At 33.5% G+C, this 26,482-nt stretch overlaps 1 protein-coding gene across 2 annotated transcripts in view; it reads left to right on the top strand.

Annotated features, from left to right (window-relative positions):
* The first annotated feature begins 6,578 nt into the window (after nt 1–6,578).
* The window catches only part of LOC130443025 (polyamine-transporting ATPase 13A3-like), a 48,798-nt gene continuing 28,894 nt past the window's right edge, over nt 6,579–26,482 (top strand). The window contains exon 1 of one of the 2 annotated variants that reach the window (XM_056777468.1): nt 6,579–6,751. In XM_056777468.1, the coding sequence (XP_056633446.1) occupies nt 6,730–6,751 (22 nt within the window). In that variant the 5' untranslated portion in view covers nt 6,579–6,729. Of the gene's footprint in view, nt 6,752–23,049; nt 23,065–26,482 lie in introns of those variants that run through there. The other variant, XM_056777469.1, reaches the window with a different exon arrangement.

The raw sequence follows: 26,482 nt of genomic DNA, 5'->3' as shown, positions 1-26,482 counted from the left end.
TAAGTGTTTTATTTTCATTCGTATCACAATCATTGTTTCCTGTTATTATCTGTGACTAGATGACGTGAACATAAGGCTGTAACATGAAAAAAGCTGCGAGATGATTACGTATGTACGTGTAGCATGTTTGACGGAATAAATAATTCTACACTACTATCTGAAGGCCAGGGGTGGCTCTTTCCCGATGTTTAACAATCCGCAACTTTTACAGGGACAACCTATACTATCTAAAGATAGCAAAAATAAATTTTGCAATCGATTTCTAGCAAAAAGGTTCTCTCTAATTAACTCGATAAACTTTATGGTTTAGGAGATATGAAGATTTTTAGATCGTTGTACCTACAAGGAAACGGTTTGCCATAAAGAGACTTTCTGAAGAAAATTATCATAAAATGTAATTATTTATTGAAAACATTTACCGGAGGTATTCGAACATAAAGAAAAAATTGAAATTGAAACATTTAGTTGGTTAGCCTACAACTTATCAAATAAAAATAAAAAAAACTTGATGAATGACGACGAATGATCGAAGTGGACATCAAGCTATGTGTGTATGTGTATGAGTTTTTTTTCGGGGGTAGGAAAATACTTTACGTATCGTCAGGACTAGCTGTTCGATTCCTGGTATGTCGGACTCGGAAGCCTTTCCCATACCGACTAAAAACCTCCTCTATCTCCGGCCCCTATTTCTCCTGCGGTGCCGCCCTAAGGCATAACCTCGCAGGGAGGGATCTAGTTATCAAGCTCTTCCTTCCACTATCACGATTTTACTACTTCTTCCTTTTTGTCAGCGCGGAGTTCTGTCAGCACCTCAGCTGCGAACTTGTTCGTTGCTGTCCAGTTTCTGATGACATCAACTTTTCCAACATATTTTCAGGCGAGACCTTCTTAAAAGCTGCTGTTTATCAGGTACGACGAAGCATGTCGAAGCTTGGGCATGTGAAGAATACTTGCATCACAATATCGTCAACTCCTGCACAGGTTGGGCACTCCGGGGAATCTTCATATTTCCACCTGTAAAGGTATTCTCAAAAACATCCATGTCCGGAGATCATTTGGGTGAGCTAGTAATTAACCTCTCCATAGATCCGGTTAAGCCAGATATCTAACCGCGGGATAAGTTGATGAGTCCATCTTCCTTTGGTCGAGGTGTCTCCTCTCGTTTCAGCTGAACTCTGTCGGGCTCGGTTTGGCGACCTTTCTGCCGCTATCTTTCCAATCGACTGCATTCCTGAAATAACGCATACTGCGTCCTCTGACACTTTGCGGAATGCGCTTGTAACTCTTAGGGCACTCAGGCGATAAACCTTTGTTACTTTCACCGACGACAACAAAGCTCTTCTTCTTTGTTTTGGACTTCTCACTTTCGGCATAAGTTGAGATACGAGTAAGATGTTCCTTTCTCCAGAAGTCTTTACACCTACGGACTTGTTGCTTGTTGTTCGTTGCTCGTTGCTTGTTGCTCGTTGCTTGTTGCTCGTTGCTTGTTGTTCGTTGCTCGTTGCTTGTTGCTCGTTGCTTGTTGCTCGTTGCTTGTTGTTTGTTGCTTGTTGTTCGTTGCTTGTTGCTCGTTGCTCGTTGCTTGGAGTTCTGTCTGACATCGATCATTACTCCCAAGTAACGTATTAAAGGTTGGGATTTGATTTCGTGTGTGTGTGTGTGCTTGTGAAAGAAAATGGCATGGAAAAAAGTCCATCAGCTACAGAATTTTTCAATTATTCTACTTAAATATTAATATCCTTGATAAAATTTACTAATAGATCTAGAATATGTTGGTTATCTCTGCTTAAAAAGTGTGTAGGTTTAGAGGTAGGGAGTAGTTTAGTTTAAAAAGTGACTGTAACAAATTGTTTGTTTTATGAATGTGATTGCTGCATGCAAAAAAAATGTGATTGAGATCAGTACAACAAGATGTAACAAGTTGAAACTTGTATAAAGCTTGTTGAGATTTGTCACTGACGCGTGACACGTTTCTTTAGTTTCTTATTTCTTGTTAAATTGTTTTTATTTTAGATTTTGTCTGATTGAAAATTAAACTTCGAAACTTGTAAAAAATTAACCAATTTCAGTCTATTGAAAATGTTTTAAAGTTTATTTATTCAAGAGAAGAAACCAACAAAACAACAAAAACCTAAATGGGGTACAAGAATTCTGTTTTTTCTCATTTGATGTTCAGTAGAGAATACAAAGTATAAAATAAAAAGTTGAATCAAAGACGTGAAATTTTCTAATCGCATTTTCCGATTTTACACAGAAACATTTTCTACTGTTTTCATATTTTGATCCCGTTACAAATTGTTTAAGTGTAATTAATAAATTGACTGTAGTTGTAGCGTACAACAAACATAGACCTCAAACAGGACCGGATTAAGATTTATAAGGACCGGGGCTAAAATAATGACGAGGCCCTTAAGGAATTTGGAAACCCGGAAAAATTGAAAAAATAATATCAATACGTTAGATGTGAATTGAGTATTCTATTTACTGTTTTAAACATATAAATTGATATATTTATTGTCTTAATTAACAAGTTTTTTTGTTAAATGTGCATTTACCTTGAAGTGTAATTGTTTCTAAGTACATCTATTTGTTACGTTGTTATCAGGTCGTTTTTCTGCTAAACATTTATTTGAAGTTTTATAATAAACAATATCGATGGTGATAATTACTATAATATCTAACATTTATAATAAGCAAAACATCAAATTTCGTTAAATTGAATGGAAATAATTTCTTGGAAGTCAGGATGGGAAAATATCAATTTTTCATACAAAAAGTTTAGTACCCTCTAAGTTCAGAGTGAAAATACAAACTTGATAGGGGCGAGACTGATTTATTCTTAAAAAAATATCCACTTGGATGCCCAGTAGGCCTTATAGAAAGAGAACATGTTATAAGAACAATTCGTATTAACGCTAGAGAGATAGAAAAACTCATATACATATTAAAAGAATGCATTTGACACATCTTGACTGAATAATTATCACCAAAAGCGCATTTGAATGAACTTTTCCCACCCCATATTTGTTTTGTAACTTCAGTTTGCATTTGGTCATCGTACAAGACGTTAAGAGAAGCTGCTTTAGTTTTTTTCCCATGTTCAGAGTTAGGAGACGAAAACTTGATGAAGGCTAATAGAAGGTTAACGCGAGGTTGGTTTATACTTTAAATAAATATCACAATAGACATTATAGAAAGAGCTAGAAACACAGGACGCTATAAGAACAATCATTATTCAAGATTGACATTTTAGGCTTTCAGTTCTACGGGACGGTTTTACAAGGTCAATTGTGGACCAAGGCTCTTCACTTCAAGCTGAATATAAATATGTATTATAATTTCGGAACTATATAGTAGTATATAAATTCGTAACTATGCTGACGATCTGGCCCTGATCGTTGTTGCGCGTGACGAAGAAGATTTTGTTCTCAAAATTAATCACTTTATAGATGAAATTAGCTACTGGATGAATACATGAAAACTTAAACGAAATCGATGCTAGTGACATCAAGAATACGACTAGAAACAATTGCATTCAAAATAGAAAACACATCTGTAAGGCAACCGAAAACGCTAAAGTATGGTTTGACACAAAATTTAAATTCTCTTATCGTGATAAGGAAACCATCGAGAAGACATCAAAGCTTATAGGACTAGGGATGGGTATCGATGATTCGATGTTATCAAACATCGATGGTTTCACGAAAACATCGATTTTTTTTCAATCGATGCTTTTCTTTCGATGTTTTGCAGTTATCGATGGTTTTAAATAAACATTTGAGTCCCCTTCCATAAATAAAGAAGGTTGTGGAACACAGGTGTACGTTTTAGTGAATTCAGAACGCATGGCAAAAAAAAACATTCGATAGATAAATCAATGCCCGAAGAACTTTCGTTATACTTAAATTCTTCAAACGAAAAGATTCAGCAGAGCCCTCTGTCTTTCTGGAAAATGATGAAGGACACTTACCCTACTATTTTTCAAGTAGTATTCAAATTCAAATTCCCAAGCAGGTCTGATTTTGAATTCTCTCAGAAATCACCTCTCAGAGGATATGGCTGCTAAACTAATTTTTCTGCATGAACTAAATGACAAATTTTGGGAAATATAATACCCAATATTTTGATTCCAAAATTTTTATCTTTTTAATATTAATTGATCAATTGTTCTATATTGTTTTTTTCTGTTTTTAATTATTATTACAACTTAAATTGTAACATTTATTTCTTTTTAATAAAGTTTGTTTTGAAGCTCATAAACTTGTTTTCCACCTAATTATTTATGTGTAATAATGAGTAAAAAATTACCGATTATTTTGAATTAGGTAATACAGCTAAATACACATTAAAAATAATTGGGTTTCGTTTTCGACTTTAAATAGTTATTTTCCTAACAAGTGCGGAAAGTGATACTTTCCCGCACGCGACTGCAGTTGTCCCGAACGACGCGGAGCGGAGTTCGGGCAAGCGGTCAAGTGCGGGAAAGACGCTTTACGCATGAGTTAGGAATATTATTTTTTCTACGACCATATATACAACAAAGTATACCAACCCATTTTTCAAAAATTATTTTATTCCAACAAACATAATAATATACAAAACTTTAACTAAAAACTACTAATTGTTATAAATATTAATATTGAAAACACAATTTGTTGTATTCTGTAGACTAGTAAGAATTGCCGGTCCAGTGGAGTTTTTGGTTTCAACTAGAAGGTAGATGACGTCGATGAGGATGGCATCGGTTGCAGGTCGCATAAAGATGACGATGACGGTGACGGCAACGGTTTTAAGTCATTTGGCAGGTAAAAGCTCGGAATTAGTTTCATTTGCAGCCTTCAAAATGGCTTCGGGATGTTCTTCGTCGGATGAATCCATTAATATTATTGTATCGGATTCGATTTAATGTGGTTTAATTTAGAAGAAGATTGCATATATTCGGTCACTTCCAAGACGTTTTGAACAACTTTGACGTTTTAGTAAGAATGTACATGGTTATATAAAAAATATCTGTATTATTTTATTTCAAAAAATTAAAAATGCTACAAAAAGCTAGAAAAGGTTTAAATTTTGTTTGATGGACTATTTCGTAAATATTTATTTACCTGTAGTAACAATAGTTATAATCTCAGAAGTAAAAAACTATCTAATAAGGTCAAAATTTGAATAATTTTACTTTCCCGCACTAGTGCGGGAAAGTGACATTTTCAAAACTAAAATGCGTGCGAGAAAGTGGGTTAAAACGCACGGTCGTAGAAAAAATTAATTTCAGGATTTCATTTACCAATGAATTTTAGAAAAACAAAAGCTTGTATTTACCTATCAGCTACTACGCAAAATCAGTTAACTTATAAACAGAAAAATCCTGATTCAGGACCAAAAGTGAGCAGAAGAAGAGTACTGCGCTTAGCTACCTACTTAACCATCCTCTACGCAGCTCCGGCTTGGAGAGCAACCACGGAAATGATAGGAACCCACAAAAAATACAATGTTCATGCGGAAAGGTAGCAATCAGAGTCTTCAGTGCATACCGAACTATTTCCACTGACGCAGTAGAACTACTTGTCAACTGTCTACCCATAGATTTGCTAGTGACAGAACAACGTATTCGACAAAACTACGACTCGAAACACCATCATGTTTGGATGACAATAGCGATGGGAAAACACAAACAAATGGATGAGAACACTAATTTAAAACTTATGTAGCAAAGACGACGCCTAGCATACACTCTTCTAATGTCATATGGAAATATACCAGAGAAAAATAAACACCATCTTTACTGCTGAAAACTGGCTTCTGATACAAACTTTTATCCACGATGATAAAAGACGTGCTTAAATAAAGTGATTTGGTATGATTTAAATAGGTAGGGTGACATCAGAAACGAGACGCGCGCTCCTCACATTATACGTAAAAAGTAAATCCACACCTTCAAAAAAAGAATTTGGAACTATGTTTCCGCATGTGTCGAGGGATTTTTAGCAATTTTGGGCGGTTAGTTCGTCAAATGATTGTTTTTGAAAGGTTTCATTAGCATGAGAGAGATTTCTATTAAACTAGGACGTTATAGCAATCGTAGACGCATATTTTGAGGAGAAAGACGGCAACTATCATTTGAAAGAATTAAAAAGGTTAAATCAACACAGATCAAAAGTATATAAACTCTACAGAAGACTATGTTGCAAAATAAAAATGATTATCGAAGAAAATGACTTGTTTCTTTTTTAGGTTGGAAACTTTTTAGGAGTCCTCGTATGTTTTATGCATTTTAATACACAACTACGTTTTGAACGACTAAAAACAAACGATAGTATACGATACGTGACAAAATAATACCATTGGAGAGCCACATTTTACAAAATAACGCGTTTTTTCAATAAAAATAAATTTTCGATTAAACTTTTGATCAAGGGAATGATTAAACCGATTTCTAGAGTTAAGTACAGTACGAAACAACCGATTTCGACAGTTGTTTTTCTCGTTTTGTTCGACTGTTTGCCACATTTTTTTACGCAAAAAGTGCCTTGCGCAATCACCTTTATATCAGTATGTATATGTAGATATTCTGTGTATTTATTTACCTCCAATGCTAGTAGGTAAATAGATGAATATGTTAATAAACTTACCGACTGTGTAGTTTCATGTCGAGTGCGGTACCAATCTGTTATAAAATTGGTTGCGGTGCTGTGCGGGAAGTCGCCTTAAATCTAACACGTGTGGGGCGGTATGAAAAAGTGTCAAGCTTATGGTAAGGAAGTCACTTTATTAGATTTTTTTTCGAAGTTTACAGAATTTTCATGCATTTATTTAAATTGTGATAATTTTGAATAGAAACGTTCCTATTTTTTTGTAATAATTGAAATATAAACTAATTTCAGTCCTGAAATTTGGTTCTTTGCCTTGGGATTTAATTTTTTTTACTCTTTCATTTAAATGTCGGAATCTACAGTTTTTCTTACCGCAAAATGTTTCTATATTTTCTTTTTTGGATGTTTATTCACTTCTTGTGCTTACTATTAAGAAAGGGGGTTGGTTTGGTGACCAACAGGATTAACAAAATTTGTTTATTGAATCAGTTTGCCATTTTTCACCTGAAGTATACGTCTTTAAAAAGTAATTTGCAGAATTGCTTGAACATTACAAATTATTGAATAAATTTCATTAATATATTGAAATGTGTTTGAGATACAATATGTATTCAAATACAGTCATTCCAAATTAAAATAAAAAAGGAAATTCACTATAAACTTTGCATTTTTAAAATAGAATGTTGGAATTTTTTGAAAACCCTCATCAAGAAGATTTAGATGGAAAATCTATCCAATTTATCTAGATGTTTATAGCTTATGAAAATAGTAGAAAATAAGATACAGAATAAAATATAAAACTAAAAATTTGGTTATTCGAATTTCTCACATATATTTTGAGGTTATACGAGAAAAGTGTTGATACAAAAGGGGTAGAATTTTAAATTACCTACAACATTAATGTTTAATTTTCTACCATAAGACGCAAATTCAAATAATTTACTACAGTTCGCCCGGAACTCATTTACCTGTTATTTTGATTTAGTCCTGTCCTTTTCCGATGGATTTCGTCCTAGTATTATTTTTCTTTTCACTAGCTTCAGCTCTTGTCTAAATGCACAAAATGCCACAATTAGACAATCTAAGAAAACAGCTAATCTACGCTAAACTGCCGGCCGTTGGGTAAACAATTGAGTTTCTCGTATGTTACTCTGTTAGCTTTTCTTGGCTTTTCCGCTAGTGAGAGTTGTTTCGAATTGTTTTTTTGTTTCATAATGTCAAAGAAGAAAGAAAGCTGCAGCTGAATATTTCTGAAGTTTTATTTCTCAGTTTGCAAGTAAGCTTTCAAGCAATTTACAAAATTTAGGACATTTGTGTCTCTTTTGTGCTTAAATCATGGCAGTTATATTTGAACATTAGTTTTAACTGTTGCGTTCATATTTATTAAAACATTCTAAGGTTGCAAAGTGATAACCCAGTGGTAGGTATAAGGACAAACAAATTTTGATTGAAAGAGCTTTAGTCAAAATCCTGCTCAGTTTCCACAAGTTTCCAATATACTTTATTCACCCCTGGCCTACTTTGGACAAAAAGTGCATAGTGGAAAAAGACGACGATGTTTCCGAAAAGAAAACTGCACTTACAACAAAAATATTTGTTTTCCCCACGGCGCGTATTTTGACATTTTATTAAGGCCGCTTAACATGATGCAATACAACGTGCAAAAAATTGTCTGCTATATTGCACGTCGCTTGACATTATGTAAGTCTCTTGCCATTGTATCATGGTAGCCAATAACTAAAATTCCCCTAGTAAAATTTAACAAATTCCTAACCCCAATGAAAATAACAAAACAAGTTTTACGAAAGCCAGTTGATCTGTTAAGTCAAAAGTAACTAGATTAATGGTATTTCATTTCACATTGTAATGAATCATCATCAGTCAAACGGCCTTTAGATTGCTTAATAATACTAAGATTATGTAATAGTACAGAGAGAAGTTGCTATGTTAACAACCGCCCTAAATTTGGTTAATATTTCATGAAATTTAGGCATCTAGGTAACTAACAAATGAATGTTTAAATCAACATCAACATCAATTAACTGTGGTTTATTCGTCTATGGGATACATTATACCATGGAACTTGGAAAAAATAATCTACTAGAGAACAATATATTAAGTATATCGAATAGAAATTTTCTGACCTAAGAATATAGAAATGGAAAGCTGCAATGATTTTACCTAAATATAACTAATAGTTATTGACTACTAGTTAATGATTGAAATTCTATTAAAACTTGTGATAAATTCGAATTTAACGCATAGAAAGCATTTGTGGCCTCGATATATGCTGTCTGAGCGAACTTGGTGACAGCATAAGCACCAGGAAGAAGACATTTAAGTATATAAGATTATGTGGTACTACATATAATGGCAAATTACTAACTAGCGTTTGAAAGCAATCAATCAATTCAAAAAAATTATTATTAAATTCATTTTTGAGGTTATTTTTCTACTCACATGCGTTAAATTTCGAAAACAAAAACCGATAGATAAAAACTGTTCTCATTATTAATGTTCGGGGTCACGAATAGCTTAAAAAAAACCTCTTTGATATTATGTGTTATTGCAGATACAAATACTAAAAAGTGTAATGCACTTTCACTGTCTGTACTAAACTGGGGAAAAAGTAAATATTTATATTGATTTGTTAACGAATACATTATAATATTTTGAAATAAATATAGACGTCTATTTGAAGTGAATGCACCCATACACAGATTTAGAATCGAGATAAATAATATGAAATTAATAATTTAAGCAGATATAAATAATAATCTTTATTGTATCACAAACATTGTAACTAATTTATATATACCTATATATATATATATATATATATATATATATATATATATATATATATATATATATATATATATATATATATATATATGCTTCTAAATGTTCTTGATTTTAGGTCTTTATCAAAAGGTCTAAGAATTAAGAAATTAAATAAAAATGTTGAATTACATATCGTCGAAAAGATCGATTGACATCACGCTCATCAAAGTAGATGTAATTCGATATTCATCGACCTTTTTTTGTTTTTGTTTGATGTTGTCGGGTCTCTATTCGAACAAGAGGTTGTTATACCACTCTGGTGACGGTTAATAACGTCGAAACTAATCACTGGTTACAACCCTATCCTTGCAATTGCTAGGTATTGGGCATGTTTGTATCGATAAAAAAGGTCAATGAACATCACGCTCTTCAGAGGAGTTGTAATTCAATATCCATCGACCTTTTTTGTCAGTATCAACATCCCCAATGACTCGCAATTGCAAGGAGGGGGCTATAGACCAGATAGTTCACTGGGAAATGTGTAACTACATGAACCAAATAACTGCGCTGTTTGACGTTGTCTAAGTTCGGGTTTCTACTCGAACGTGAGGTTGTTATACTACTCTGATGAGGGTTAATAACGTCGAAACTAGTCAGTGGTTACAGCTCTCTCCTTGCAATTACGAGCTATTGGGCATGTTTGTATCGATAAAAAAAGATCAATGAACATCACGCTCTTCAGAGGAGTTGTAATTCAATATCCATCGACCTTTTTTTCTCGACCTTTCACAACATCTGCGTAAAGCTTTAAGCCACTATGAAAATATGGTGCATATTAAGAATCAAAATATTCGTATAATGTCGCTGTTAAATCTTTGACTTCTTAACTCGGCCTTCAGCTTTGCGAACAACGAACATCAGATCAGGACTATATGGTGGGTATTCATTCTCTATGAAGTGTGTGCAGTAGTCTTGGAAAGTAAAACAGTATGGACTATAGCATTTTCATAAAGCAAGCGCTCATCTTGGCTGATTTTGCCGCGCCATTTTTCGATAAGTAACAGCTTTAGTATGTCAAAGATATGTGCCACGTTCATGGTTGTATTTGATTCCTTAAATTCAACCAAAAGAACCGCCTAGTTCCAAAATATTGTATCTTTTTTGTGGTTTTCGCGACCTTTGCATTTTTTACCATGGTCTCTCGTTTCTAATGCCACTCCATGGATTCTCTTTTGGATGTCGAATCATAGTAAAAGATCATAGTTTCATCACATTCTTTGTTCCCACTTACAACCTTCTACTCAACGCTGTTTGTATCCTGCGTCAAGAATTCGATTAACTCACCTTGCACCAATTTAAAAGCTCTCGTTGGATCCTTAGAATTCATATAAATGACTGTCTGTGTGGCAATTTTGTTATTTTTAAGCGCCGGCCACAATTTCTTCCACTTAATGTTTTCTGGACCATTCAGCAACACAGGACCTCCCGCGCATGGGTCATCTTCTAACGATTCTCATCCCCAGCGAAACAACTTAGACCAATTTTTAATTGTTGAAAATAATGGAGACAAGTCAGGCAGTAAGTTGTAACTTGATGAGACTTGTCACTGACGCGTGCATGAAGATTTTTGCGAACACACTCTATCTACTATACGATGAGGCCAAAAACCGAAATACTTTTGCACTCCAATTCGGTTCTACTTCTCTATTATTCCCAACATTAAATCCAACGATTTTTTTGGGCTTCCAGGTTAGGTTAGGTTAGGTTACCTCATTTTTTGATCCTTTTTATACAACTGTTCTTCGGCATCCTAACCTAACCTAACCATCTTACTCTTTGATTTTTTATATAACTTCTAGTGATGGAAGTTTATATAGATTCTTGATGGCATGTTTAAATTTCCACATATGAAAACCGACTGTATATCATATTTTTATGATTAATTTAACTATGATGCGAATTTCATTAATTTAACTGACCCATTGAGAGAAAAGAATGTTTTAAAACTTCATTTTTATATGATATTATAGGCACAAATCGTTGAATTGGAAAAAATTCTTTTACAACGAAAAAACCTCATAATTATGTTTGAATAATTTGAAAAAATCGAATTTTGAATAATATATTACGTATAGATTTTTTATTGTGATTTAAAATATGCAATAGATAGTCCAGTCAACATCTTCAAAAATGTGAAAAAGGTGTTTTGAGGATTTTACAGAAATTAAGACGAGAAAAGGCGTTTTGTTTTTTCTTTATAACTCGAGAAATATTAAGAGTGAAGAAATTTAATAAAAAGATTCGTAAAGAGGAGGAAATATCTAATAAAAAAGTTTTATTCCCGGAACTCTATCTACATCATCAATCATTTTAATTTAACGTCGAAAATAGGGCTCCGCGCGCTCGTTACGGAATGAGCGCATCGCCGCTGAAGACAGCAGCACACCGCAATGAATAATTATTTTTATGCATTAAATATAAATTTAAAAATCTGGAAAAATTATTCTGTCTTCTAAACATTTCAAACAATAAGGTCCCGTTGGAATTAAACTGTTATATTTTTAGGAGCTTTATCACTAATTTTCACGTTTGGAAGATGTTGACTAGACTATAGAAGTAAAATTTGAATAATAACATAATTATATCCCGTTTTTATAATAAATTTCGTTTGGTATTGTCCTTGCGGAGAACAAGCTTTCAGATAACGTGTTTTTTATATCGACACGTGTATTCTAACATGAAATTTACTTCTTGTTTCTTCTTATTTAACGAGTTTTTAATTATAACTTGACACCCCCGTTAATTTTGCATCCAATAAAAATGTTTTCAAGAAATAGTAAGTAGTTATATACAGTGCTTTTCAGATAAAAGTATCCACCTTTAATAACTTTTGAAATACTGGTATTTAGAAAAAATCCAAAAACACGTCAATTTATGTTGGAAGGGGCAAGCATTATGGCTTATTTAAGCTTACTGGAAAAGCCACCCCCTCACCCCTAGCAGCATCGCCTTTATTTTTTTAAATTATTTTTCATATTTTTTATGTAAAATTTGGATACTCCTCTTTGAGCTGATTTCAAAAATGTATAATACTTGTAGGTTAAAGTGGTTAGTTTATGAGATAAACAATTTTTCTTTTAAGAGCACAAATTTTACTTATTATTTACTTTCACCTTATTTGCCTGTACTAAAATGGTTTGTACAACAGTTCAAACTCTTTAATCTTTTTAACTGTGCTATTTATTCTACTTAAAAAATCCAAACAACAAAAAACTCTACTTTTTATTAAAGTTTGACATTGTCAACTAGAATTTGTAGTCACTATTGATAGTGTAATTTGATACATTATTTATTTTGTTTCTCTGAAATGGTTTACTCTTTGCAAGAAAGAATTGAAATTGTAGGTTTATACTACCAAAATAATAATTGTGCAAGAGCTGCTGCTAGAATATTTAACGAATTACATGACGGAAGACATGCAACTCATAAGTATGTAATTCAACTGATGGAGAAATTTACCACAACAGGGTCTGTTTGCAATAAAGTGGATAAGCGAGAGGGACTCGTAAATAACGAAGCAATCCAAGTGGCAATTTTTGGGGCAAGTCAGCTTAGAGGCTCAACAACCCCAATCGTTGTCAACAATAAGTAGAGCGATCGGTGTTTCATCTTCTACAGTTTTCCGAGTTCTACATAAATTCAAGTACCACCCATACAAAGTTAAGTTGGTGCACGAGTTGAATGAAGATGATTTTGATCGTCGTCTAGAGTTTTGCGAATCAATGACGCAAATTATCAATAACAATCCACAATTGTTAAACAATATTTGCTTTTCTGATGAATGCTCATGGTCATTAAATGGCTTAGTAAGTAGGCATAATTGTAGATATTGGGCTGAAAGTGATCCACATATTATGCGTGAATTCCATACACAACATCCCCAAAAGTTAAACGTTTGGTGTGGTATCCTAGGTGACCACATTGTCGGACCTTTCTTCATCAACGGAAATTTAAATGGTGAATCATATCTTGAGTTACTCAGGGAAGGGGATGACTCACGTATTACAACAATAATAGAAAATGATGATAACCTTTCCGAAGATTTACTGGTATTTCAACAAGACGGAGCTCCCCCACACTATGCTATGCCTGTCCGACAATTTTTAAACGAAACATTCCCCGCTCGTTGGATAGGTAGAAGGGGGCAGATGATGGAGTGGCCACCTAGGTCACCGGATTTAACACCCCTAGACTTCTTTTTATGGGGGTGTTTAAAAACAAAAGTTTATGCTACCCAACCAGAATCTCTGGATGATTTACGAGAGAGGATAGAAAATGAATGTCGACAATTAAATCCAGCCGTATTAAGCAATGTCAGAGAGGCATTTCAAAATAGACCATTGTATGGAAGTGAATGGTACTCATTTTGAACACTTATTGTAACTTCGTAATAAATAGCACAGTTAAAGAGATTAAAGAGTTTGAACTGTTGTACAACCCATTTTAGTACAGGCAAATAAGGTGAAAGTAAATAATAAGTAAAATTTGTGCTCTTAAAAGAAAAATGGTTTATCTCATAAACTAACCACTTTAACCTACAAGTATTATACATTTTTGAAATCAGCTCAAAGAGGAGTATCCAAATTTTACATAAAAAATATGAAAAGTAATTTAAAAAAATAGAGGGGATACTGCTAGGAGTGAGGGGGTGGCTTTTCCAGTAAGTTTAAATAAGCCATAATGCTTGCCCCTTCCAACATAAGTTGACGTTTTTTTGGATTTTTTCTAAATACCAGTATTACAAAAGTTATTAAAGGTGGATACTTTTATCTGAAAAGCACTGTATATTGGGTGTACAGTATATTAAATGGGATTTTGATTTGTAAAATATATTATGAAAATTATTACTGGGCGTTTTACAATCGATGTTTTTTACTTTTCATTTTAATTACTTTAAATAATAACAGAAATCTATTCATTATTGTTGATTTCGTCCAGCCTGAAAGGATATTAATACTATTACACTACAAAGGACAATGACAGCTAACAGTATTAAAAGTGATTGTTTACGTGGAAAATATTTTTTGACGCGGTTTTGTGATTATTTGAATATTAAAATGCATTTTGAAGTTTAATGTCATTCCAAATTTGTCTATTTTATTATGTATGTATTAAAATAGGGCAGTTATACAAAAAACACTGTGTGAAATTTGTGTTTACAGTGATTTAATTTTAACTCACAAAATAAAACATCACATTTAACGCTCACATCATAAATAATTATTTGTCATGTATTATTTTAGAAATAATTTATTAATTTTCAAAACTTGCCTAGTACGAACCATATCAAAATAAAACTAGGCAATACTCAAAGTAACTCAAACCGAATCTGTTGTTCATTTCATTGGTAACAGAAAGGCAACAGATATCAGTTTTTCCCATTTACATCTGAAATCGCTTCAATATTTTTTTAACCAAAATATCACTTTTCCGTTAAATTCTGTAAGTAGCTCAAAGTTATCATCAATCATTTTCTCGAAGTCACCTTTTGAAGTTCTGTGCGCCTTGCGTTTGCTAGATCTAACCTTTTTTGCCCAGGGGTGGAAGCTGATGCCTTCCTCACAACGGGCGGGGGCAAATGCTGAGTTTGTGTGGGACTTTCACCCACTAAACCACCCTCCTCAATCCTTGGGAGTGTCGTACGCCGGGAGGACAACAAATTGTCATTGCATCAGCGTACAACACTTAATCCTTTGGATTTTTGAGCTGTTTCTTAGCTTCACTCCTCTCCACCAGTCCGTCAAGACGGCACAAAAAGAGAGAAAGTTACTGAGCCACTCCACCAACTTCAAGGTCTTACAGCTCCCAGGAGTAGATGCTAACCTAACCGAACCCGAATGATATTACTTTAGATTTAGAAGACGTCATCACGTAATATAATGCTGCTTATTAATAATCATTTGGTGACAAAGTAGTACAACTCTTTGAATAAATGTAATGACAACGTTTTTATATGTTTTATATCCATATAGTGAATAGAAAATGTAACTAACCTAACTCAATCTAACCTAATCTTACCTAGCCTAACCTTACCTAACCTAACATAAGGTAACCTAACCTAACCTAACTGCGTCAAACATACAGTTCAACGCAATTCAAAATGCCACAACAATTCCTCATACGAAAACAAATAGGTGGATATGCACCGAATATTGATTTTAGTAATATACTTTTTTACATTAAAACGACTGTTAATAGGGCCGGATTAAGATTTATAAGGCCCGGGGCTAAAATAATGACGGGGCCCCCTTAAGGAATTCGAAAACTAGGAAAAATTCACAAAATAGTATCAATACGTTAGATTTGTGGTATCAACACATCAAAAAATACAGAATGATTTCCAAATGATGGGGCCCTCTTGGACCTGGGGCCCAGGGCTATAGCCCCCCCAAGCCCCTAGCTTAATCCGGCCCTGACTGTTAATAATTTATCTTAACTATTGACTATAAGGATATAAAACTTATATAAAAACTTTGTCATTAAACATTTATTCAAACTATGAGTGTTGTACTATTTTGTTACCAAACGATTATTAATAAACAGCATTATATTACGTGAGCTAACGTCTTCCAAATCTAAAATAATTTCATTCGGGTTCTAGCTGTATCAGAACAGCCACAACGCGTTCTGGCAAACGCAAGGCGCACGGAACGCGTAGTGGCTGTTTTAAACGGAAACTGGCCGTTTTCGGTCATTGAGCGTAGCATATATACCCCTAAAAGCCAAAAAAAACTATTACACCTTCAATTAAGTAGTGCTATCGTGCATTTTTTAACCTGGATATTCTCAATCAGGATGGGTGCTGCTGTAACTTAAGTCACAGAAATTTGACCAGTTGGTTTAATGGAGAACGCCTTTTGTAAATCAGTGATATAACGAGAATCTATTAACCACATAAGCTTTTGTAATTTTAGCTTGAACAATGTCAAAGGCTTTTTGGAAAAATCGAAGCATACGATAAAAACCGCAGAGGTGTCTTCTGTAACAAAAACTCTCATTCGGAAAAAGTTCCTATTCCTTCTTCAGCTTATGGTGTATGATTAACCAATTGGAGTTTAATGATCCAATAAGATATCTGCCCAAAGAAAATGCTGAGTTCTTAAGTTTAAGACTGAAATAGTGAAAGACGGGAGTTAAAGTTATACAGGAAACGTCACAGTTCATATGTTGATTTATTTTCTAAAGAAAACGACTTAGTGTACTGTAATGATATTGAGGGCTGTATATGCGAAGTAAAACTGTGAAAACTTATCAAGTCTGCGGGGGAATTATTTCCTAATTAGGGTATTAGGAGTTTCTAATTTGTTAAATTTGCACAGCGATTGAGGGAGTAGACAGAATTCTGCTGGTTTATGCTGATGGCAGCAGGCTTTTTATTGGTCGGTTTAAGGTAGTTTTTGTGGCAGTCGCATATACTATCTTTGAGCGAATAAGTAATTGATAAAATGCATTAAACATATATAATCAGATCCCCAGAATTTGCTTGTAATTATTCTCACAAGGCGGTACGGTACGTACTGCTTCAAGTTAAGTTTTTGTAAAAAATCATTCCATGAAATCCGATGTTATCGGCATAGTTTAAACAATTTTTATTAAGCTTTAATTCTGGTACGTAGGATCTTTTTTAGAAAGAAAATTCTAAGTTGAAATTTGCAGTTAAGTTGAGTTAAAGTTTCTTAGATGCGTTGAATCGAGTGAATGCCCTTGTCCATGGAAAATATTACCAGGTCGTAAACATATGATGTGTCTTTAACTAGTTTCGAGTGATGGTTTAATATATTATTGATAACAATGAGGATCTCCGTCGGTTTGTTGTTCTGAGGTTGAAGTGAATAAGGAGTTTTAATATAGCTATGGTGCCAGGTTGTGTTGAAAGCTTTTGTGATATAGATATCACAAGGGAACAAAATTTTTCGCCTCTATTTATAGTTATTTTTGAGTCAGTTTCTCTTATTATAAACCAGTGAACTTTCACCATATTTTCATCCCAAAATACCTGATGACGTTCTTCAAAAATCCTCACATATTCATGAAAACAATCTGCCTATTCTTAACTCATATTTCATAAGTTGTTATTGCAGTAAATGGATCTTCAATGGAAAATTCACTTCTATCTGTTGAAATTTTTTTAATAAGTCAACCTCGACATCTTCAATATTTGCACTTCCTCTTGGACAACCTTTTCGAACAGCTTTTTCACTGACATATAAGAGACTCTCAAACTGAGGATCTTTTATAACTGTACGGATCTGTTGGCCAACAAATATTTCCTTTTTTTATATCTTTCTGAAATATTTGGAAATATTGTTTGCAATTTAATTTTCTTACAGTCTTTATACTCATTATCGGGTAAAAATTGGTTTTACACTTGTTGGGAAGTTCGTACATGATATCTCTTCTTCACATTCGGCTATAGCACTGTAAATGCTTCTGCGTGAAATATTTTGGTTTTGAAAATGAGAAGTATGTGAGGCTTAGCGCCCTTTCACACCAAACGAATCCGAATCAATCAGAATCACTCCGAATCAAGTTGAATCTGATTGACCAAGATTCGGCTTCGAGCGCTCCGTTTAAATGTGAAGGGACTCTTTTCCCGCCTTCAGACCGGACGAATCTGGTTCAATCAGGTTTGATTCGAGGTCGCACTTGATTCAACCTGTCAGATTCCTCGTTCGGTCAGTCTTGAATCAACAACCATACGAAATGGACGTGGAGAAAGGGGCCTTAGGGATCTGTCCAGTCAAATTAAAAATTCTTTTTCGGTTTTCCCACTTTTTGATGCAACTGACATTAAAAAGAACTAACTAACTAATGCCAAGAAAATAAACAATGTTTTGTTTACAAAGTCATTTTGATATTTTATTATTACAACCTATTTTTGAACTTCTAAATGATGTGTCAAAATTATTAAAACATACTTTATTTGATATTCATATGTATGGCTTTCGCTTCCCTATTACTTTGTTGTAATTCAGTCCTCTTTTGGTGATTATCTATATGTTGTATGTCGTTAGACAAAAGGCCAATAGAGAAGAGAAGAAGAAGAATCTATATGTTGTTATTGATAGTCCATAGTTTTCATCAAGGTACTAAAATAATAGAAGATTTGTGACATGCGCATGTTTTTGTAAACAAACGATCAGCTACTAGAACACCAGAACACGTCATTATGTTTACATTTTTGTTTTATTTATATTTTTATGTCAAACAGAACCTCACTAACATTACGTTCGAGTTAGTTATGAGGATGTGTGTTATCTCTTGCTAATTTGGCTGTACAAACGAATATATTTCTAACTAACGAATTCACAGCTGTGACCTTCTATCTGTACTCGGCCCTTTTTCATTTTGTTTTCTTCACCTAACATTTCTTTATTCCTGCTTTCACAGAAATTCATTTTAAGTTGATATCCCCTTTCTATAAATACGTCATTATACATATAATTTTTGTTTTTTATCATTTCGTCATTCAATTTATGACATAAAATTAATCCAGTTACTAACGTAATGCGTTCGACTTTTTTACAACTGTTTGGTCACAAGTGATCATAATACTTAGTCTAAAATAAATGTTGTACTGATTAACGTTGAAATACTCTATAATAGTCTATATAGAAAAAACATGTTATTTAATGGACGTTTTAAAGTCAGGAAAGTATCTAATAACAGCTTTATCATAACCTAGCTTCGTTTTTAAATATACCGTCAAGTTTTTTGTATTTCTTTTCGTATCCGTGGGGTAAATTATAAACACTGTCTCTTACGTTCATAATTTATTTATACACTATACAATACACTTAACTTATAATAATTTACTTATAAATAGCATTTGAATAATTTCTGCGATTCCTTTTCACTACGACTATTTATTTAAAAATAAAACTAAACTGCGTTTATACAAATCATTTATATACCTAAATAAAATTCACAAAACTCTACAACAAAAAGAAAGACAAGAAATAAATAAATATATTTTCCTAGAAATTATTTAAAGAAATACTGTAATAATCCGCCTACTATAATAAAAAGTTCTTCAAAGGTGCGTCCACCATTTATAAAAAACAGATGAAAGGCGCTGCGCGAATTCGCCGAATTTTAATATTTCATTGTAGCTGGACAAGGCTGGCCTAAAAATTCGCGTCACCCATATTAATGGCGATATTAATTACAAAATCAACAATCGGATCTTGTTTCTTATCAGTTTTTGTTCAGCACGGATCGAAAGTATATTTGTTTTATTGGGCATTTTCAAACTAATATTGTCGATAAAAAAGCGTGTAAACAGATGTAACAAGGTAGCAAATTGTTAGAATAACTGCTCTTATGGAAGACCGGAGCATTCAGAACTCAATTGTGTTTCGGGTGGTTGCGTCGACAAACGATTTTTAAGACTGCAAGACGAAGAAGACATGGAACGGCAATACAGCTTTAACAAGAATTGATGAAACTCGAAATATGAGAGTAGCTTCAGAAACCGTGAGAAATGTTTTCAGAAATGCTGAAGTTAGAACCAGAGTAGCTGCTCATCAACTAACTAGAGAACACCGTGCATCTGGGTTAAGATTTGCACCAGATCAAGCGAAATGGAATACTCAAGATTGTAGTGAAGATTTTTTCATGTCCTTCAGGGTGGAGAATATCTGTTTATAGAAGATATAGTCGAAGGTTTTCTTGCAATAGAAGACAAATTTTGGAGGAGGAGCTATTATGTTGTGAGGTGATATATCTTTAAAGGCTTATACAGAATTGGTTAACTGTTCATATGTACATTACAGAGATTTTCGAACCACATGTTTAGGCTTTGTGTTGCTATATTATTACACCAATACCTTCAAGAGATAGATATTGTAATTTTAGACTGACCTGCACTCAGCCCAGACTCAAGCCCTATTGAACGAACGGAATTCGGGCCTCAGTTTCAATTATATTATTTTTCCTAACATTATAGATAGATTAAAGTATTAACATCGCCTCAAAATATATCTATGGTTGTATTAATTTTCATTAGACTTTTGCTGTAACTATAAAAAATAATAAAATTTTATAATATTGTGTAGATAAGTATTAAATTATCTAAATCAAAATCGATGTAAAATAAGTTATATTACAGAAATTCGGCATTATACATTTATGAAAAATCGTTTTATGATTCTTATTTCCCAAATAAACTATAAGTATTTTATTGTTATTATAAAAGACTCATACACTTAGTCAGATTAATATACAGGGCGCGCGTAGAGTATCGAAACATATAGTTCTCTACAATCGCCATGAAAATAACTTATAAATGGATAGATTATTTTTAATATTAATTATATCGAAGTAAGGAAGATTATTTATTAATTAGGATCCCCAAAAGTATAAATCACCCGGCCTCAAATCGACACTGCACTGAACAATCTGCGCTAGACAGAAGACTCAGTACTTCTCGTTGAAGCCATGCAAGATATACAAATCATTTGGAATAATGTCCAGCATCCATCCTTGGATAAATCCACGATTGTCTTGTTGAAAGTTTCGGCGATTACACATCGTCGTATCTGACACTTAACGTTAAGAAGATCAAATATATCTTTGCCATCAAAGCTGAAGCGCCCAATGAACAACTACATGTAGAAACTGAAAGACTGGAAAGAGTTTATGAAGATCAAGAAGCTTTTCTTTAGCATCAAATTGAGCTTGGAGCTAAGAACGCGGATGCTCAAATGCTATATATTTCTAATCCTCGTGTATGGTGTAGAAGATCCTCAACACATATTTTGAGCGATGACTAGAAGCATCCGAAATGTAGGATAAGAGGCTCAAAATATAGGATCCTATTGTTGGTAATCCTAGGAAAAATTGTGAGGAAAAGATGTATTGGAACGAGAAGGATTTCTTGGCTTAGGAAACTGCGAAATTTTTTTTAATGTCGTACTATCAACTGACCTATATAAGGATGCAGCTCCGTATTCTTCGAAATGGTACTTGAAAAAATCGTCGAAAAGGATTATATTTTCCATCATTTTTTTAAAAGCACTTGAATGAAGTTGCATAGACCTGAAAATCCTTCTAATGCATAATTTTGAAATACATTCATAGAAAAATAAACTTAATAATGTCAGTATCCTTTATATTTTTGAATACAATAGAGTTCAATCGGAAATTAAGTTATTTGAAGCTACGTACTGATCTGAAAATTCGTATGTGCATGCACGCTGTGCACGTAAAATTGCTCAAGTGAGTACAAAGACAAATGATCGTACGAACGATATCCGTGGCTTGTCGGTGAACATGAAAAAAATTGGTCATCGTATATGATACATTTACATTTGATATACAAGCTGAACTACATTCTACTCTGAGTGAGACAACTCCTTCGTTATCAACAGTAAGATGTTGGGTAGCAGAGTTTAAACGAGACCGTACGACCTGCGAAGACCAGCATCGCAGTGGTCGACCAAATGAGGTGACGACACCAGATATATTGAAGAAAATCCACAAAGCGGTACTGGATGATGGTCGACTGTAAGTGCGCGAGCTAGCAGACATAGTAGGCATTTCAAAAATACGATATATCGCATATTAACTGAAAATTTGGATATGAGAAAGTTATGTGCAAGATGGGTGCCAACTAGAGTCGTGAAGATGTTTCCATCAAGCTTTTCACAAAAATAAAGCCAAATTTTTGCACCGTTTCATAACTATGGATGAAACGTGGATCCATCACATTACATTCGAATCCAATGACAATAAAAACAATGAACTGAAAAGGGAGAACCGGCAAAGACTGTTCCATCTGCAGACAAGATCATGTCGTCGGTTTTTTGGGTTACGCGATTGGATAATTTTCATTTACTATCTTGAAAAAGGAAAAACTATCAAGGGCGAGTATTATGCGACCTTATTGCAGCATTTGCGCGATGGAATCAAGTAAACACGGCCGCATTTGACTAAGAAGAAAATGTTGTATCATCAAGACAATGCACCAGCTCACATATCCGTTATTGCAATGGCCAAAATTAATTAATTAAAGTTTGAATTGCTACTCCATGCACTCTATTCGCCAGATTTAGCCCCCTCGGTTTATTTTCTGTTCCCTGACTTAAAAAAAAAGGCTCAGTGATCAAATATTTCCCAACAATTAAGAGATGATGTAGGTTGTTAATGGCTACTTTGAAAAATAAATATATTTTCTTCCATAATTTTTGTGTTTCATTTGTTGGCCAGGTACGTCTGGGACTATCCTCGTTGTATAGTGAATTTTTTCAATCTCTATGTTCATTTATAGTAGCTATATTCACTTGGAGACTTTCTTTACTCATGAGAAATGATAATATTAACAAACTTCTCGAATTTAGAAAAAAATGCACTTTTTACCTCTAAGCTAACAATATTTTACCAAAATTGACGTTGTCGAAATATTAAACTCATACATACATATCAATAATTTTAAATCGAACGTGGGTGTACATATATAAGTAATAAATAAAATTGTATATGGGTACATCCATAAAAGGATTAATATTTTCATCGATAAAACTTAATTTCATATTACCGTCAATATATTAAGAGAAAAATCTATAAATTGACTTAATTTATATTTTTTTGATTATTTGTTGTGTGGTGGTCCTGCCTATTTGGAACATGGGTGAGTTTTTGAACATTAGACATATATTTGTGAACACGAAAAACATTTTAATTTATGAAAACAAACAATTTAAATAACAAGAATTGATAATTTACAAAAAAATATATTATTCATTTATTAATATTTTTATTCGTGCTTTTATGAAAAAATAATTTTGTAAAAAATGGAACTTAAGGAAAATAATTACCGGTGTGATTGTGGAGCATACTTTGATTCAATAAAATATTTGGAAAATATCGTAAAGAAGTGTAAATATCACTCTAAACAGTTTAGCAGCTTCCAAAGTGATAAGTGTTATAATAAGTCTTATTTTTTATTTCTTAGATCTTTTATATTGTTTTGCGGTTAAATTGTCTTTATTTTAGGACTCTCCTGATTGAAAAATAATTTTTTATCTAATTTGAAAACTATTTATCATTAAGAAGAGATCTAAAGACAAGACAATTCAATACAATAATAAATTAACACGTCAACTGCCAGTTTTTATTTGTATACGCCTTGCACTATCAGACTCTGTCATATACCTGAACTTTGCGACAACGACTTTATTTGTAATTCTTGTAAAACTCAAGAAAAAAACAAAACAATAGCTGGAAATAACAGAGACATCTTGTTTCTTCCATCATATAGATAAATAGAAAGAAGTTTATTCTAATTTTCTTTGAAAGAAAAGTGCATTTCCACCAAACGCAATGCATTCTGCTGAAGAATATAAACCCATCAAAAAGAAGTAAAACTAAAAACACTTTTTAAAAAAATTAATAAGAGTAGAAGAAAAATATGAATTGGTAAATATAAAAACTAATATATTAAACATGGTTAATATGAGAAGTAAATATTTTCAATATCGGTTACGGTAATGTTTAAACAAAAACCACAACATTGCGGATGTAATCCATTATAATTCTATTTAGGCGATAGTTAAAAACTATCATTATTCTGATTACTTAATCAACTGTCGCATTTAATCGATACGCTTGGTCAATGATTGGTCACGAATTGCAGGTTTTACTTCCTGTTATTTTTAATTGGAAATAAAATACAAAAATGATAAAACATATTTCGACGTCTGCCGTAGTTGGTGTTTATGAAAATATTTTATATTAGAATTTCCTGATAGTATTGTTAATATTAAAAATTATACAGAAAATATTTGTTACCGCATAAGGTTTTGCGAATATTTCACGAGCCGCAATTGATTGAGGAATTTAAAAGTTTTTCGGTCAGAAATAAATATAAAAATTAATAAAGTCATAATTTATAGTATTTAGGCTTTCGAAATCACCAAAAAACTTTGGAAATAATTGAAAACAGAGTCGTATGAAAATAATAATAATAGAAAGAAAGATTTATTGTCTTAATAATACAATTTTATGGACAAAGCAACATAATTTTATATAATATAATAGTTATTTATGCAACGAGTTCAAAAAGTAAGTGTTTACACGTCTAGTGCAATAAACACTTTTTACACGAGTTGCATAAAATATTTTTTATACATTCATGAAAAAAAATGTTTCATTTAGGTGTAGAAGAATAAAAAGCGTAATTTAAGAGCATTCAGTAATTAGTTAACAATATTAACAACATTGCGAAAGTTAGGAACTAGTAATTAGGAATAATTTAACTCTCAAACATTATTTGTACCATTTTTTATTATTATTAATTCTACTTCTTTCTTTGTGCCTTCTATAAATGTACTAGTACTTGTTATCATTTTCTTCAGCGTGAAATATTTATTTTGCAACATTGAATTTGTTTGCAAATGATTGCTTTACGTATCCTTCCGCTACTGTTGACGATTTTCATCCGCCATTCTAGTATATCTGCTCCAGTATCTGCAAAAAAAGTTGCGGATCAACTGTGTATAGATCAGGATTCTCCAAATTCAGAAATTTTGCAATTTTAGACGGGATTTTAGCAAACTTTTTCACACCAACAGTTTGGACAGTGCACTTTTCATTTCGGCAATTGAGAAAAAAACGTTGCAGGATAATTCAATATGATCATATCGAAACAAAAGACAAAATCCTTGACAATAGCCAGAGAACCAAGAAGATGCAAACTGGCAATTTATAATAAAAGTGTAGAACAGGTTATGTCTTTTAAATATTTAGGGGTTAACATCACGAGCAATAGGAACTTGAAACAAGAAGTCAAAACGCAAACAACAGCAGCATCTAGGATATCAGGATTCCTTCGAACCGTGATATGGAGGAATAAATTTTTAAGTATCGAAAGCAAAACACGGATATATAAAACTTGTGTCAGACCAGTAATGACATACGCCATAGAAACGAGGGCGGAGACTGCAACTACTAAACGGATTCCTAGAACAACCGAGATGAAGACATTACGCTCAATCACAGGGAAAACTCTAAGAGACAGAATAAGGAGCAATGAAATCAGAAGAATGTGTGACGTTCCGGATATAGTGAGATGGGCCAGAACTAGAAGAAGAGCATGGAGAGATCATGTCAATAGAATGAACAATGATCGACTGGCGAAAATCGCAAAGGAAGAGAGACCCAATACAAGTAGACCGCCTGGAAGACCACCAAAGCGCTGGTATGAGAGCTGGTCCTCGCAGTCACAACTTAGGCTGCCTCTTTGAAAACACAAGACACAGTCTTAAAATAAGAAGAAGAAGAAGAACGTTTACGTGGAATATGACTGGGACATCTCTAATAACAAAACATCGTTCCTTGTCAGTTTTTTGAACGTTGCACTTTTACAATTAATATTACCCAAAAACATGCGCTGCCTCAATACCAAATCCCAAAATCTTCTGAATCAATTTTCGGATTGGTGTAGAAAATAAGGTAACTTCAATTCTCAAAAAACTCAAGCCATCATCTTCACACATCCCAATTACGTGCGCAAGCATCAACTCTACTTGAGACTTTGGGGAGAGAGGCTCGAAATCCGCAGAGAAGCCGTCTATCTGGGTGTGAAAGTCACTTACACTCTAAGTTGGACATACATCCGCCCCATTATCGAATATAGAGCAAACGTCTTCAGAACCTTGCCCGAATATCTTCTCAAAAAACTCCTGACCCACGAGCAGTCCATTCTCAGGTACCGCCTAAATGACCTCCAAGCCCGCTATGTGATTCGTACCATCGAATCAACTAATTCCTCTGCGAAAGAAACCCTTGGGTCAACAATGTGCGGCCCCTCGGCGAAACCACCACAACCCCAGCCCTGCAGAGGAGCTATTCCTATATCAGGGCCTACTCAAACAAACCACACTCCTTACAAAAATCATCCTTATCCTACCAAACTTAGACCAACGAATCTCTCTCTCTTAATTAATATTGAACTTCTATGTCTTCAATAGTCAAGTAGTGGAGGTCATCTCTACGAAATGCCCCTGCGAAGCCAAATATTGCAGCGATGTACAACAAGTTATTTTAAA

This window comes from Diorhabda sublineata, chromosome 4 (genome assembly GCF_026230105.1).
Source record: "Diorhabda sublineata isolate icDioSubl1.1 chromosome 4, icDioSubl1.1, whole genome shotgun sequence".
Classification (NCBI taxonomy): Eukaryota; Metazoa; Arthropoda; class Insecta; order Coleoptera; family Chrysomelidae; genus Diorhabda; species Diorhabda sublineata.
Note: the sequence above shows the minus strand (reverse complement) of the source record. Positions and strands in the feature narration are given on the sequence as shown.